The sequence below is a fragment of the Typopeltis vanoorti genome, chromosome 2 (genome assembly GCF_054136105.1).
Source record: "Typopeltis vanoorti isolate ZY-2024b chromosome 2, IOZ_Tvanoo_1.0, whole genome shotgun sequence".
In the NCBI taxonomy this organism is placed as follows: Eukaryota; Metazoa; Arthropoda; class Arachnida; order Uropygi; family Thelyphonidae; genus Typopeltis; species Typopeltis vanoorti.
In genome coordinates, this window is record NC_143550.1 from 5,473,518 (window position 1) to 5,491,055 (window position 17,538).

General features: G+C 37.0%; 1 protein-coding gene across 3 annotated transcripts in view; it reads right to left on the reverse strand.

The window, feature by feature from the left end:
• Nucleotides 1-17,538, reverse strand: part of LOC150108796 (uncharacterized) — a 478,706-nt gene that overhangs the window by 14,758 nt on the left and 446,410 nt on the right. For all 3 annotated transcript variants that reach the window (XM_090403306.1, XM_090403304.1, XM_090403307.1), the window contains exon 17: nt 1,895-2,101. In XM_090403306.1, the coding sequence (XP_090259432.1) occupies nt 1,895-2,101 (207 nt within the window). The remainder of the gene's footprint in view (nt 1-1,894; nt 2,102-17,538) is intronic.

The following is a 17,538-nucleotide window of genomic DNA, read 5'->3' on the forward strand; positions in this document are numbered from 1 at the left end:
AATTGAAGGAAGTACAGGAAGATGGTTTAATGTTAAATCTGGTGTGAGACAAGGATGTACATTATCCCCTCTGTTATTCATTATCTATATGGATCACATTATGAAGGAATGTGGTATTAAACCTGATATCAAAATTGGAGATGTTAATGTCAGCTCTTTGCTTTATGCGGATGATGTTATACTTCTAAATAAATCCGCTACAAGTCTGCAAGATTCTCTGACTAAATTGAATAGCTGTTGTAATAGATATGGTATGAAGGTCAGCAATAAAAAGACAAAGACAATGAAAATAGGCAGAATCATTGAAAATGTCAACTGTGTTGTGAATGGAGAACCTGTGGAACAAGTAAAACATTTCAGCTACTTAGGCACAATTTTTACTGAAGATGGTAAACTAAATATAGAAATAGACAACAGAATCAGCAAAGCTGGTATCGTGGGAAGTCAATTGAATAAATTCATATGGGATAAGAAAGAAATTAGTCAGAACACTAAATTAGCTGTATACAAGACTGTGTTCAAACCAATTTTAACTTATGGATCTGAGAGTTGGGTCAGAAGTAAAACACTTGACCAAAGACTAGAGACCGCAGATATGAGAGTCCTGAGAAAGATTAGAGGCGTGAACAGATGGCATCAATGGCAATATCATATTAAAAATGAGGATATTAGGAAAGAACTTGACATTGTCAGCATCCAGGAATGCGTTAGCAGAGCTAATCTCAGATGGTATGGTCACTTAAATAGAATGGGAGAGGAAAGATTAGCAAAACAAGTGTTCTCTGCCAGGTTGGCAGGAAAACGACCCAGAGGAAGACCAAGATATAGGTGGATTGATACGGTACAAAGTGCCTTAGACGATAGAAATATAAGATCTGATAATGTTGGAGTCTTGACAAGTAACAGACTGATTTGGAGGAAAATTGTAGATAGGAAGTTAGTAATGATGTAATTTTTTCATGTAGTACTGTCATATCCTGTACACCCCCTTGAGGGTACATGGCAGGAATTTGATGATGATGATGATGATGATGATGATGATAAAATATTGAAGCATAGTGGTAAGCAAAGTCTTATTACTGACTTCTTGATAACTAAACCAGCCAAAGTATGCAATGAGAATTATACAAATGATGCCCAAGAGATTTCAAGTGATGATGACGTCCAGCCACTTGTAAATAAAGAATATCTACGAAATGTTATTTTTGAAGATAGTGATGATGATTAACATTATGCACTTTATTTTATTTTACCTAAAACATTTATGCATTATGTGCAATGAATATGTAACTTTTATAATTTTTTACTATGTATTTGTTTCATAATTTATGTTTTTTTTAATTTACGTGAATTACCTGAATTAAATAAAAATATATTTTTGTCAGATACGTCATTGTTGTTTATATAATTTAAAAATAAAAAAAAACTATTTCGGAACATAACCCTAGTTTTTCTATGTGATCTAAGTCTCGCATAATGCGATTTATATAATGCGGCATTTCTAAGGAACCTAACATCTGCGTTATAGGGTGGAATTAATTCAGGTAATTCACCTGTATGTATAAAGAAGAAAACTCCCCAAACCCATTGACAAACATTCTCACCACTCTATCAAGCAATGCATTTCATGCTTCAACCATCCTCCGTTCAAGCCCCCCGGCCACTCACAACTTACGTTTGCAACATCCAGAAATGGCCCCCTGTCCTCGCTCCTTCTCCTGTTCCACTGAACAAAATAACTTTCCACTGTCAACCCTGTAACTACCTCCCAACAGTCAAAAAGTCTTAATCATATCACATTATGCTTAACCATTTTTCTAAAATGTTTTTAAAAGAAATTTTTTTTAAAGGAAAACTGTTTACATTTTAAAGAATTAAACAATCTTTAACTTACATAATAATCTCACCAAAATACCAGCAGCATATCCACGACTGGTTGCTGAAGTTGGTGCAAGTGTACGGAAAGTGATTATGCCTGGAGTTGGACTTTTCGAAAAACACTGTGATAGCATAACTAGCACTTTGTTCACTGAAGGACTAGGTGAATGAATTGGACTTGGGGAAGGTGGAGGTGGTGTTCGTGGTGGTGAGACTATGCACACTACAAAATATATATAATACACTGTTTTAGTAATTAATATATATATATATATATATATAGGTTATTTATTATTATTATTAGATCGCTGCAAAAATATGCTCTCTTAATTTGGTGGGAGGCAGAGATTGGCTGAATATTGTAGCTGTTTCTTTCTTCTAATATTTCAAATTTATGAGCACATTTCAACTCTAAGCATAGATTATTTTGTAAATTCGAAATATTAAAAGGAAGAAACCACCATAATGTTCAACCAATAACTGATTCCAACCACAACAGCTTGGTTATAAATTTAACAAATAGACCACTAACAAATGATGAACTAAATGTTTTGTCTAAAGCTCCTGATTTTGTCATGTCCTCTCAACATATACCATATTTACATGGCAAATGTAGAAAAAAGGTATCAGAGAATTACTCACAGATGTAAGCTGATAGAAATTTGAGATCACCCAAATTCTGTACAAAACAAAACCATCTACTTTAAATATACTATTGCAGAAGTGCAAGCTCTACATTCCCTTTGCCAGAACATCAATATTGCCATCAAAAAGGCTGACAAAGGTAATGCCATTGTTGTCATGGATACCACATAAAATTATTGTAAAAGTAATGTCTTACTGAAAGATAGGTCAACATACAGGGTTATCAGCAGGGATCCAACAAAAAGTGAAATCAATAAATTGAACAAATTATTAGACAATGTACAAGCATGGGATGCCACTGGTGTTGAGAAACTGCAAATTCATCATGCTTGTCTACCCCATCTCTATAGTCTTCCAAAAATACATAAGAATGGCAACCAACAATGGAACAACATAATTTGTGTGGATGTTAACAGTTGTTCTTGACATGATGTTTAGGGCCTCCCTCGATGAGTCTAAGGACTCCTTGGAGTTGCCCATAATAATAATAATAATAATAATAACAATGCCCTATAGCGGACTGTACTGGATCTCCCACTCTCTCTCTCTCTCTCTCTCATCATCTTCAGAATCTCACTGGCCATACCAGTTCTCAGTAGCGCACTCAGGGTTTAATCTTGGAGGGGGGCCGAGCACCCAAGATTTAATTGGAGGGGGGGGACCACTCATGATTTAATCTTGGGGGGTGCCGAGTTGAGTAGGCGATTTGAGAATGCACACTACAATGCATACGACCTATGACTGAGCATCTGCAGTGATTGCCAATACATGATACCCGTGATCTCCTCTGGCCCGACTCAGGCAAACGAAGTAACGCTCCATCTGCAAGAGCACTACTTCGTTCGCCTTGCATTCACAGCAACCGGGATTCCCGCAAGCTATAGGGTATTCCCACTTTATGTGACCGCTAATTCATAAGTAGTATAGAAATATAAGACACAACATAAATAAATAAAAAAAAGAATTTTAATTAGGAAAAAATTTTTGAGAAATTTTCTAGTGTTTTTTTCCCTTTTTCTTTTTTTTTTTGGGCGGGGGACAAGGCCCCTTGGCCCCCTCCCTGGGTGCGCCACTGCCAGTTCTTATATCAAAAACAGTCCTGACTTTAAAGATAAAATAAAAGGTCTACATCTCTCTAATAATGAGATTATGGTTTCTTTTGATGTAATCTGACTTTTCACCAATATACCACTACAAGAGACTCTTTGGTCTTTAGAATCTGATTTCCAAGAGTTAATTCCCATTTATTAACCTGCTTAATCCTGGTTTTCAAAAGGACGAAGAGATGTTGGAAAGGGCCCAGAGGCGACTAACTAAGGTAGTTTCTGACTTCTGGAATGTTGAAAATGAGGAAAGATTGAGAAGATGCAATTTACAGAGTATAGTGGATAGGAGAAAGTGGGGAGATATGATAGAGACCTAGAAGTTAGTAAGGGGTTGTTATAGGATCAATGTTGGAGAGGTTCTACAGAAAACAGTGGGGGGGGGTCAGGGGAGAACCAGCGGTCATTCCTGGAAACTGTATAAAGAGGGTATGAGCATGGGAGAGTATGATGTCTGCAGAGAATTTGAGTGTGTTTATAGCGTGGTATGATAAGCTGTATTCATGATAAAAGGACCTCCTAGATGAGTCTTTGACTCCATGGAGTCTTGAGGTAATAATAACAATAATACATACATACATCTTCAAGGCCCACCTTTACAAATTGGGTTGTGGGGGCATCAGCTGCAAGAGGACCTTCCAATGGTCACGATCCTCTGCCACCAAGCTCAGGTGTTCTGGTGGGATTCCCAAACATGTCCACCCAAGGTTTTGGATATAATCTATCCAGCAAGTCCTTGGCCTTCCACGTGGCCTCCCACCCTCTGGCTTGGCAAAGAGGGCCTGCTGAGGAAGCCTCGCTTGTGGCATTCTGACTAGGTGCCCGTACCAACGTAACTGTGATCTCTCAACACGGAGAAGCAGCGATTAAGTATTGAGGGTTTCACGAATTGCAGAGCTTCTGACTCTGTTGAGTCTTGTCAGCCCTGCAACCCCTCGGTTATAATAATAATATAATAATAAAATTCACCATTAAAGCAGGCTATTTTAAGTGGAGTAATAAGTTGTTCAAGCAAATAGAAGGAACAACAATATGCAGTCCAATCTTGCCAACCTTAGTAGATTATTTTATGCAACATCTAGAAAAAGAACTCTTTGATACTATATTCCCTCAGCCTCGTATATGGTTACATTTTGTTGATGATATAGTTGCAATCTGGTCCCACAATGATTCAGAATTACTTTAGTTCTTAGAGAAAGTAAACTGCTTGTACTCCTATATCAAGTTCATTATTGAACACAAGTCCAATAACCAACTATCCTTTTTGGATACCTTAATTATTTAAATTCTTGTCATGTTAAAATTTCAGTTTATTATAAGCTAAATTTTACTGGCAGATACATTCACTCATCCTCACACCATCATTCATTACAAAAAATGGGTATTATCAAGAGTAGAGCTCATATGATCTGCTCTTCTGATCTCCTTTTTTTAGATGAACTAAATAAAATTAAAAACAATCTGATATGTAATGGGTACAATGAAAAACTATCATTAAAAAAATTATTGATAATTATCATCTTTCCACCAGACTGGAATCTGATGTGAAAAGAAATTCAATAGCCGGCCTGGTTGGCTGAGTGGTTAGCGTATTCACTCTCCAGCCAAAAGGCCGCGGGTCTGAATCCCACCGTGGGCATGGATGTTTGTGATTGTCTGTGGAAATACTTGTGGTGGTGGTGGTTAGTGGTAGATGGCGTTGATGTAGTTACAGTCAGTGCGGTGGATTGATTGTTGTAGATAGAGTTGTAGAGCAGGTGCCCTCCCTTTGGACTCCCTGGAGGTGTCAAATAATAATAATATCCTACCTTAAAGGAACCTCGAAAATGGTAAGGATTCTTCAAAAAGTTCAACTTATACACTTCCTTCAAACCATCTCTGAAACTGTCTTCCTTTCTACCATCCACAAAGGATGCATTATCACCTTTTTCTTTACCAGGTGTCTATTAAGTGTCCTGTTTATGCTATCTTTGTTATTTTGGACAGACTGGCCATTCTGCATTGGTTAGAATTGAAGAACATCAGGTCTCTATTAGAATTTTGGAATCGACAAATCTGGCCTTGCTTTGTAGGCTAATGACACTAGGCAAAGAGTTCTTTGGAAACAGACTAAACTTCTTCATTCCAGTAAGTTCAAATTCAAATCTTTTCCTAGAAACGTGAAACTATGAAATTGTCAACCTGTATACTGATCAGACTGCATAGTGATATCCAAGTTTTGGGGAGTAATCATTATTAACAGTTCATAATTAATTATTATTATTATTTTTTTTAAATCTATGCAACTTTTTACAATTGTTCCTTTGAACTCTAATAGTGTAATGTTATATACTTCAGCTGTGACTGAGACACAAGCTAATATGAACATCAATCATGACTCATTATTGTGATTCATCTTGAATTTATTGAAGAAGACTCTTCACTACGTTCATTACTGAATGTAGTGAAAAGTCAGTCTTCCTGATCCAAGTAACATTGGATGAAATATATTGGGTTTTTTAAATAAAATTCTATATAATTTTTTGCTATATATAAACCACAAAGTTATATTATGAAGTTTCACTGAGTGCACATGCCCCATTCAAGATTTTAATTACCCCCACTTAATCCTACCAACCATGCACTGCAACATACCAGGAGAGATTTTGCACACTTCTCAAATTATTCTCGTAAATTTTAGCTTTTTATCCACTATAATTCCTAGTTCTTTAATTACATCTACTCTTCTCTCTTAATGTACCTCCCCAACAAAAATAAAATAAAATAAATAAAAATAAAAACTTGGAAAAAAGCAGAATATATATTTAGATAATTCACCACCCTGGCTCTGGAAAAAAGCAGAATAATTCTAGAGTAGGGTTGGTGAATTATCTAACCCCTAACTCATCCAAAGTACTAAAATGTATAAAAACAGATTTACAACCTTTCTTGAGTGATTAAAAAATTCATCAACTCATCTGCTCTAGTTTGGCTATCAACTGATCATGTGGTAATCTATCAAAAGCTTTCACAAAATCTATGTATACTACTGTGTATCTGTTGTAAAACATGATCTCCCTTTTAGCAAATCCATGCTATCCATCAAAGATAACCTACTGTTGTCAATACCATTCTGGATCCTAGTTCTCACCAGCCTCTCCAACACTTGAACCACACCAACAACTGTCACAGAGATAGATCTATAATTCGAACCAATGTTTGATACTCATGACAAGAGTTTTCTTCATATGGACTTTGCCATTAAAGAACAGTTAGCTGATAGGGATAGCAGAGTTTATTCCTTTTTGAAAAATAGGGTTCTTCATCACAGGATACAGCGAAATTGGCCAGAAATGCAGAACTAAGAGGCAAATGGTAGATGATGCAATGTTGGTGGATTGTGGTGGGCAGATGGTGAATTGTGTTTAGTGCTGTGCAGTGCAGAGGCTACTGCAATGAGTCCTTGGACTCCATGAGCTGTCGTCTAATAATAATAATAATAATAATAAAATCAAATGATAAAGAAGTATGAAGAAAATAAAGCTTGTCTTCCATTTCCTGTGAACCAGGTCTTGCCAGCTGATAATGTGAAGCCTGTGATACAATGTCTCTCTAAATCCTTCTTCCTCAACTAGAAACTGGAATTACTGCATTTAGTAGCAGTGTATGGTGTGTATTGACAGCTAATGTGCTGTGCTGTGCTGTGGTAAGGCAACATTAAAAAATTATTAAATTTGTACAAAAAATGCAATTTAAACTATAAGCTGAACAGATGGGCAAATGAAAGGAGATATCATTTTAATGAAAAAGAAAGGTCTTGAAGTTTGGGATCCATCAAGAGGCTACATACTTTGTAGCTGGAAGTGTACTAGAGGAAGTGGAGGAGACAAAGTAATGATTAGTAGAAACTTGAAGTTTAGAGGCCATGTTGCAAAGCTGGTGAGGGTAACACAAAGCATAGCTGCAATACTGAGAAGGACACTTATCAGCAGAGATAGAAGAGTTGTGATCTCAGTGTGTAAAGCTCTGATCAGACTACATCTGGATTACTGTGTTCAGATTTGGTGAATGGGATTTGAAGCAGATAAATTAACACTGAAAGGGTGAAGAAGCAGATAACAAAAATGATATCAGGACTGTGCAATGCTAGTTATGAGGATAGGCTGAAGGCATATGGACTGCAGAGTTCGGTAGATAGAACAGGAGAAGTGATATGACTGAGACAACTAAACTGTTGAGAGGTAGTTACAGGAATGATACAGGGATACATTTGTTTCATCTGGTTGTACATGAGGAAGGAGAAAGAACTGGGGTCATCCCTGAAATTTAAGAAAGGAAGTGGTGAATAAGAGGGTGAGAAGTGGTATTTTTTGCATGGAGAGTGGTTGGACTGTGGAATGCATTGACTGATAAGGTGTTGAGAGCAGGAACAGTGAATGAGTTTAAGGAATGGCATGATAGACTTTGTATTGTTAAAGATGAACCTTCTGCAATGAGTTTATTGCTCCATGGAGGTCCTGAATAATAATAACAATGGCATACAGACTGGAAAAACAGAATATTTTTTATTTAATTAAGAATAACTTTTTAAACAAAATATTTTAACTTTAATATGGTTTATGGAACTCCTAACACTTATTGAGATATATTATTATTGTATTATCATCCCAAGACCCCATGGAGTTAAAGACTCATTGAGAGAAGTGCCTTTGTCATACACATAGCTAATCATACTGTGTTTTAAATATATTCAAATTCTCTACAGACACTACAGTATCAGGCAATGCATTCCAATCATTCACAAATCTCCATGCAAAACATCTGCTTCTCACTCCCTTGCTCATCCTTATACAGCTTCCAGGGATGACCCTTCCCCATCTTGCACACTTTTATTAAAAAAGTCTTCAAAATAAATCCCACTACAATCCTTTATCAACTTGTATGTCTTTATCATATCACCCCTCTTCCTCCTGTTCACTAGACTGCAATTTTTTTTATTTATTACTATTATTACGTGACACCTCCAAGGAGTCCAGAGACTCACTGAGGGAGGGCACTTATTCTACAACTCTCCATATCCACCACTTAATCTACCAACTACAGCGAACTGCAACTACCATCATCATCTACACCAATGCCATCTACTGTCCACCACCACCATTTTCACAGACAATCAGAAACATCCATGTCCACGGCGAGATTCGAACACGCAGCCTTTTGGCTGAAGAGCAGATACACTTACCACTCAGCCAATCAGGCTGGCAGATGTTGAGCCCATACACGAGAGATTGGTTAATCAACCTATACTATGTTAGTACTGTGTTGTTGGGTAGTGGGTTAGGAAAGGAGAAATTTGTTTACATTTGATAAGCCTGTGTATTGGTTTTCTTGGGAAACACATCGGGGGAAGACTGTTCCACAATACATCAGTAGCAGGTATGAAGGAAGAGGAAAAGGAACTTGTCCTGTTGGTTTCACGGTGTACAGTGAAGGGATGTTAGGCGGCAGCTGCATGTGTTCCAATGGACTTAGTAATGAGTGGGGGGAACTATTGATGGTATTTCAGGTGAACATTTGTCATGGAAATATTTATAGAATACGCATACTGCAGAAACTAAATGCCTATGCAAAAGTGGGAGGAGTGAGTCGGTAAGATATGGATTATTAATCAATCCAGTTGTCCTCCTAAATATTAAGTGAAGCATTTTGAGGGAGCTCTTAGGAACTCACTTCAAATGTGAGAGCAGTATTCAATAACTGGGTGGATTTATGATTTGTATAAGGTTAAAAGCTGTTCAGAGGTGAAGTAACATGCTGAGCAAAGAGAAATCCTAATTTTTTTAGAAGCTGAGGATGCAATGCTTGTGATTTTCAGTAAGGAAATACCGTGAGTAGACATATTACTTACTATTATAATAATGGAATTAACTCACGTAAAATTTTCTTTATTTGTAGAATTTTTGCCTGAGTATCACAGGCATTATCAGTACAGGTATAAAGGCTAATTAAGCAATAACTGTTATATTCACAAAGCTCCACCTAAGTAGCTAAGGTTAAATTTCCTAAATTTATTTAAACTTTTTTTTTAATGTGTGCGTGTGTGCGTGTGCGCACGTGTGTGTGTGAATAATTACAAGTTAGGAAAGATTTGCTGATTTATAGAGTACTATCTCCCACAAGGGAGAAAGACATAGACCATTGGATATGTTTAGGTTAGGGGAGTGAAGTAATGTTTCACATGTTTCTTTGTAAAGCCATTCCATTAGGAACCGACTTTTGTGAATGACATTTGTCTTGTTCCACTGAACTCTATGTCTATGCCATCTCTATGCCATCAACACTAGACATAGAGTTCAGTGGAACAAGACAAAAGTCATTCACAAAAGTCGGTTCCTAATGGAATGGCTTTACAAAGACACGTGAAACGTTACTTCACTCCCCTAACCTAAACAGATCCGATAGTCCATCTCTTTCTTCCTTGTGGGAGATGATATTCTATAAAGCAGCAAAGCTTTCCCAACTTGTCATTGTATGCATATCATCATCATCATCATCATCATCAAATTCCTGCCATGTACCCTCAAGGGGTGTACAGGATATGACAGTACTACATGAAAAAATTACATCATTACTAACTTCCTATCTACAATTTTCCTCCAAATCAGTCTGTTACTTGTCAAGACTCCAACATTATCAGATCTTATATGTGTATCGTCTAAGGCACTTTGTACCGTATCAATCCACCTATATCTTGGTCTTCCTCTGGGTCGTTTTCCTGCCAACCTGGCAGAGAACACTTGTTTTGCTAATCTTTCCTCTCCCATTCTATTTAAGTGACCATACCATCTGAGATTAGCTCTGCTAACGCATTCCTGGATGCTGACAATGTCAAGTTCTTTCCTAATATCCTCATTTTTAATATGATATTGCCATTGATGCCATCTGTTCACGCCTCTAATCTTTCTCAGGACTCTCATATCTGCGGTCTCTAGTCTTTGGTCAAGTGTTTTACTTCTGACCCAGCTCTCGGATCCATAAGTTAAGACTGGTTTGAACACAGTCTTGTATACAGCTAATTTAGTGTTCCGACTAATTTCTTTCTTATTCCATATGAATTTATTCAATTGACTTCCCATGATACCAGCTTTGCTGATTCTGTTGTCTATTTCTATATTTAGTTTACCATCTTCAGTAAACATTGTGCCTAAGTAGCTGAAATGTTTTACTTGTTCCACAGGTTCTCCATTCACAACACAGTTGACATTTTCAATGATTCTGCCTATTTTCATTGTCTTTGTCTTTTTATTGCTGACCTTCATACCATATCTATTACAACAGCTATTCAATTTAGTCAGAGAATCTTGCAGACTTGTAGCGGATTTATTTAGAAGTATAACATCATCCGCATAAAGCAAAGAGCTGACATTAACATCTCCAATTTTGATATCAGGTTTAATACCACATTCCTTCATAATGTGATCCATATAGATAATGAATAACAGAGGGGATAATGTACATCCTTGTCTCACACCAGATTTAACATTAAACCATCTTCCTGTACTTCCTTCAATTCTAACTGCTGACTCACAACTCAAATAAAGACTAAGTATTGCTTGATATAATGCCCCATTGACACCATATAACTGCAGCGTATTGAATAGCTTCTCTTTTGGCACCTTGTCATATGCCTTTTCCAAATCGACAAAACTTAAATACAGATCTTTGTTATATTCCCATGCTTTCTCGACTATTTCTCGTAAAGTGAAGATCTGATCCTGACAGCCTCTATTTGGCCTGAATCCAGCTTGTTCTTCACCAAGCTTTTCTTCCACAATTCTTCTCAACCGTTTCTCAAGTATACTTGCATAGATCTTGCCAGGAACACTCAGTAGGGAAATACCTCTGTAATTCTCACATTCAGTTTTATTTCCCTTTTTATATATGGGTACTATGAGAGCTCTACTCCAATCATCGGGAATTCGTCCCTCTGTCCAGGCTTTCTGAACTATGCAGTGCAGCCACTGTAAGACTCTTATACCACCATACTTCAGCATTTCTGGTCGAATATCATCTACTCCTGCTGCCTTTCCACATTTCAAGCCTTTGATGGCTTTTTCTACTTCAAGTATGGATATGTATTCCTGACTGCATGCCTGGTCAGTGTTTTTTTATCACTGTGCTGTCATCACTGCTTGTTTCATTTAGCAGTTTTTCAAAGTAATTACTCCATACTTCAAGGATATCTTTTTCTCCTGTTTTCATTTCACCTTTATCATCTCTAATTCCTTTTACAGCACTCTTTCCTCCATTCCTAAGCTTCTTCAACAACCTCCAGAATATTTTGCCACCTTCTTGATATTTATTTTCTATATTCTTGCCAAAGTCCTCCCATGACTTTTGTTTAGCTAGTTTTCCACACTGTTTAGCTTTCTTACATTTTTCTCTGTATTCTGTAAGAGTAAAAGCTGACTTATTTGCCAGGAACTTTTGATATGCTTTCTTCTTTTCCTTCACTGCCTCTTTAACTTCCTGTGTCCACCAGGGAGTTCTGATTTTTTTATCCTTGCACACAACCTCACCACATGCCTCTCTGGCAGAATCAATCAATGTTTCCTTCAGAGTTTGCCACTGAATCTCCAAGGTTTGATTCCTGTTCTCAAACTCTTTCATTTTCTTTTCAATAATATTTCTGTATTTTAGTCTACAGTTCACATCTGAGAGCTGCTCAACTTTTATTCGCTTTAAAACTTTCTTACATGTTATTCTTTTCAATATGAAATTCAATTTTATCCTGCTCAAGACTAAATAGTGATCACTTCCAATTTCAAATCCTCTGTACACTCTGGTGTCCTGTACCAGGGAGAAAACATCACTATCAACAATAACATAGTCAATGAGACTTTTCTTATTCCTAGCCTCTTCTCTCCATGTGAATTTGTGCACATTTTTATGTTGGAACATGGTGTTAGTAATAACCAGTCCATGTCCTGAGCAGAAATCCAAGAGATATTTGCCATTATTATTAGCTTTGCTCTTTTCTCCAAATTTTCCCAAAATATTTTTGTATGTCTCACAATCATTTCCTACTCTACTATTTAGATCCCCAACAAGGACCAACTTCTCCTTTTTCATTGTGTCAGTTGCTTTTTCTAAAGCCTCAAAAAATTCCTGCACTTCTACCTTAGTAGAACCTTCTGTGGGACCATAAGCACAAATAAGTCTCATTGTCCAGTTCCCCATTCTCATATTTGCCCACATTACTCTACTTGAGACTGACTGCCATTCAAGAAGATTAGCCTCGTATTTTGTGTTGAATACTATGGCTACTCCTTCTTTTCCTTGATTGTCATTGCCTGAATATAACATTTTGTATTTATTGCTCAGAAAGATCTCACCAGTTTTGGTCTTTTTTGTTTCAGTCACCCCTATCATGTCGATCTGGTACTTATCTAATTCCTCAGCTAGCTCCATTTCTTTTGCCATTCAGGCTTCTTACGTTGATAGTACCGATCTTTAACTCTGGTGATGTTGAGTTGGGGTTTGTTTTCAGATTTGTTCCAGTAGCTGACTTTTCGCTGTTCGCCCTGGTTCCCTCGCGAAAACAACGGGGGCCTTGTTTAACCGGGCGACGCCCCAGCCGGCATGAAATTTTGTCATGTTGTACCATCATTTTTTATTTTGGTTTAACCAATAAGAATACAATTTGGTCGGCTAAATCCCAAATTGCCAGCCCATCCTTGTTCGTTCAGTATCAAAGTAGATACCCAACAGGGTGCACCACGAGAAGGTGAGGATTGGACATTAGGTCAGAAGACCTGGTCGGTTCTCCGCATTCCTTTAAAGGCTATGTGGAGGTCTCCTCTCAGTTATTTAGCTTTGACCCTTAAGCACCCCTTGTATGCATATATATATATTAAAAAAAAAATTTTTTTTAAAATAAATTTAGGAAATTTAACCTTAGCTACTTAGGTGGCACTTTGTGAATATAACAGTTATTGTTTAATTAGCCTTTGTACCTGTACTGATGATGCCTGTGATGCTCAGGTGAAAATTCTATGAATAAAGAATATTTTAAGTGAGTTAATTCTGTTATTATAATAGTAAGTAATGCTTGTGATGTGTTTATGCCAGAAGAGGCTTGAATGTCAGAGTGATTCCAAGAAGAGAAATCTGGAAATTTGAGTGTTGTCAAAAATAATACGGGGAGAAAATGGTTCTTTTTTTGTGGGAGAACTGGGATTTACTAGCAATGATATTGACAAGGTTATGTGAACTCCATTGGAGGATAGCTTGGAGATCAGGAGATTAAGGGCAGTGGTGGTTGATGTTCTGTAGGTTGAGGTAAGTTGTGTAGAGAAAGGTTTATCAAATGAAAGGAAGGAGTGCAATATACTGTCGTGTGAAACTGTGTATTAAGTTAGAGGTCATTTGAAGTAAGTCATTGATATACAGAAGGAAGAGTGTTGGAGAGAGAACAGAACCTTGTGAAACTCACTCATTAGTTGAATGGTGAGAGGATAAGGAACCATCCACCATCATCCCAAGATATCTTATTTCCTCCACCTCCAACAATACATCCCACCATGATTGAATTTTACAACTTATCTTTGTTTTCAAATTTAAAACTTTATATTTTGCAACACTGAAGTGCATCGTCACTCTAGAGTCCAATTCATTCCGTCTATTCAAGTATTCTTGTAAGGACACAACATCGCCTCTACTCTCGTAATTCTTCCCTACTTTATCATCTGCAAACAGCTGAATATCCTCATTCAAATTTTCTCAATATCATTAACATACAGGTTAAACAGAAATGGCCCTAAAAGCAACCCCAAACCACACCACTAGTGACTTTTCTCTTCTGGGATACTGATCCCCCCCATACACAACTTCTTCATACCTATCAGTAGGTATATGCTTGAGACAGAACTCAAGCATATACCTATGCTTGTGTTCTGTCGCTTCTCCTTATGAAGCAGTACAAGATTGCCTTCCTTCCAATTCTTCAACAATGTATATTTTTGTATTCAAAAATATATGCCTTCAAAATATATGGTGATACATCAAGCCTTATTAACATCAAGTTTGTTCAATTCTCCATATACCTTTTATTCACTCACAGTGAGTCCCTCCTTCTCATCATCCACTGCTCTCCAACTCTTCATGATGTAACATTCCCAAGAATGATAAACCTTTAAATATCTCAACTATATCCATTGCATCAGTTGTCCTTATATAATTTTCTCCAATCAATGTCATCCTACGATAATCTTTATTTTTTTTTGTTGGCTACATATCAAAAGAATTCCCTGGGGTTTATTTATTTATTTATTTCTGGCTTCATGGTCATACTACACTTTTGCTCCCCTTACCAACCAAGTCACTCTCCTTGCCTCTTCTTTATACTCCTCATGGAATTGATTATGTTGTCCCCATAATGCCTTCATTTTCTGTGTTACATGCTTCATATTTTCATTCATTGATTTCACATCTACCTTATTTTTAACTTTCTGACCCTTGGAATGCATTTAGACATTGCTTTTACAAGATAGTTCTTAAGTAGCACCCAGGCATCACTGATTTCCTTTCCATCCAACTCTTTATTGAATGCCACAGCTGCAATTGAGTGAGCTTCTCATAATCATCAGTCTTGTAGTTTCACGTATACCCTTTCCTCACGGAAGTTCTCATGGCTGCCAACTAACCAGGTAATGACTTCATGGTCTCACCAAATGGTGGAAATTTGACACCTCATTTATAATGACATTCTCTGATGAGATAATGAAATCCAATACTCTCAATTCTGGCCCTCTTTTACATTCTGTTTGAGGCAGGTGTCCTTCAAAAATTCGAGAAATTAATTTCTTTACTTCCAGTTACTATCTCATCATCCCAATTTTATTATCATAATTAAAATCACATAATGATCACCCTCTTTCTACTTGCTTTGCTAATTTGCTTATACATTTCATGATCACTACTTTCCACATTTCCAGGTCTACAACAACATCCGATTTAGTATTTCATTCTATTTATCATCCCATCTCACACCATACTGCCTCAAAACCACTGCCACTATTTCCCCCCCTTACATCTCTATGTGACTGAGATCTTGTGTTTTTCAGGTGTTTCTGTTAAATGGATCAACAATTTCTCTGAAGAACAGTAGACATAGCCGAAACTTTTGAACTAATATCACAGCTTACTGTTCCACTGCTTTCATAGGTTGAAATAGAGAAATGTCTTACATATATATATTCTATTTTTTTATGGGCAATAAATTTGGAAGAGGCAGCATGGTTCTGTACTGTCTTTAACAAATTTTAACTTAGTCTTGTATTCTTGGTTCAAAAAAGATGTACAGAAATTTTTTTCAGCACTGTTTCCCACTACCAAAAGTAAATAATGCAGGGTAAGGCTTGTATTTTTATTATAGAAATTAGTGAACTATAAAATGTTTTGCTATGAGCTGAGAGCATCATCAGGAAAGGCAAAAGAGAACATACAAAAAAAAAAAAAAAAGTGAACACTTAGCAACAGCTTCTTTTTTTTAATATAAGCAGTTGAAACATAACAGCTAATCATGTGTGGCATTGCATAGAAGTTGTAATGGTTTGTGTATTATTGCATAATATCTACACATAATTATTGGCATAACAGAGGTCTTGTACGTGAGATAAACAAATAAGAGATTTTCAGATGTCATGAACTATAAAGCCCTGATTTCTGTTCAAACCACTGCAAGAATGAATCACTTCTGAAAATTCCTTAAATGTTTTTAAACTTGCTAGCAAAAGATTGTCTTCTAAGTATGGCAAGGGAAACATGGCTGCACTGTACTGATCTTCTCCAAATATCATGATAGAGTGATGTGTATAGTGAGACCCCTTCGTTCTTTTTTATAATTCACGCTACTTTTATAGTCTTTCTTACAGATATCAAATTTTCATCCTGTCTCAACAATGTAAAACTTCCCTCAAGATAATGGGATGCCTTGCATTGCAGGGCACTTGCACTGATGTGTTGCCTATAGGTAAACAAAGACAGCTCTTAAAGATGCAGACTGGTTTAAAGGTTGTTTGGATATTAACTATTCTTAAAAGAAGTGTTTTCTGTCTGAATATTCCACTCATGTAAGGTAAAGAAACAGTACCCTTGTAATTAATTTCTGGAGATATACAAGTTGGTTTATCAGAGAATAAACATTTGCTTAATAACCCTCTTCAATAACTTCTTGGAGTGTAAAGCAGCTTATTAGAATACTTGGTTACTGAAGAATACTTTGATGAGCAGAGACAAGCAGGTTGTTATTCCTCTTTATCGAACTTTAATAAGACCCTCATCTTAACTACTGCGTACAGATCTGGTCACCTGGGTTTCTTGGCAATGGGGGAGGGGATGGAGAGGATCTGGAGGTGAGTGGCGAGGATGGTGGCAGGGCTGTGGAGTGGACCTTGTGAAAACAGGTTGAAGATTTGTGGGTTGCAAAAACTGATGGATGGTCGAAAAAGGGGTGATATGATTGAGACAGGCAAATTACTGGAGGGTTTTTAAAGGACTGATGCAGAGGAAATTTTTAGTTACAGGTCAGGTGGTGGGAAAGCTGGCAGTCAGCCTTGGAAGAGGAGTGGGAGTGTGGTTGGCAAGGGAACTGGATGTTTTTCTTGGAGAGTGGTGAATGAGTGGAGTGGGTTGTCAGAGTCTGTTGTAGGTGCCATGATTGCAAATAAGTTCAAGGCAAAATATGATAGATACTGTGCAAATGTTGGATATTTCTTGGCATGATATTCAGGTTCTCTCGCGATGAGTCTAAGGACTCCATGAAGTAGCCGAAAATAATACAAATAACAGCCATTTTAGCAGGAAATGGCTGAATAAAAGTCTAAGGGTTTCTTTCGGTTTTTAACTTCATCATTCTTAATAATCCTTAAAG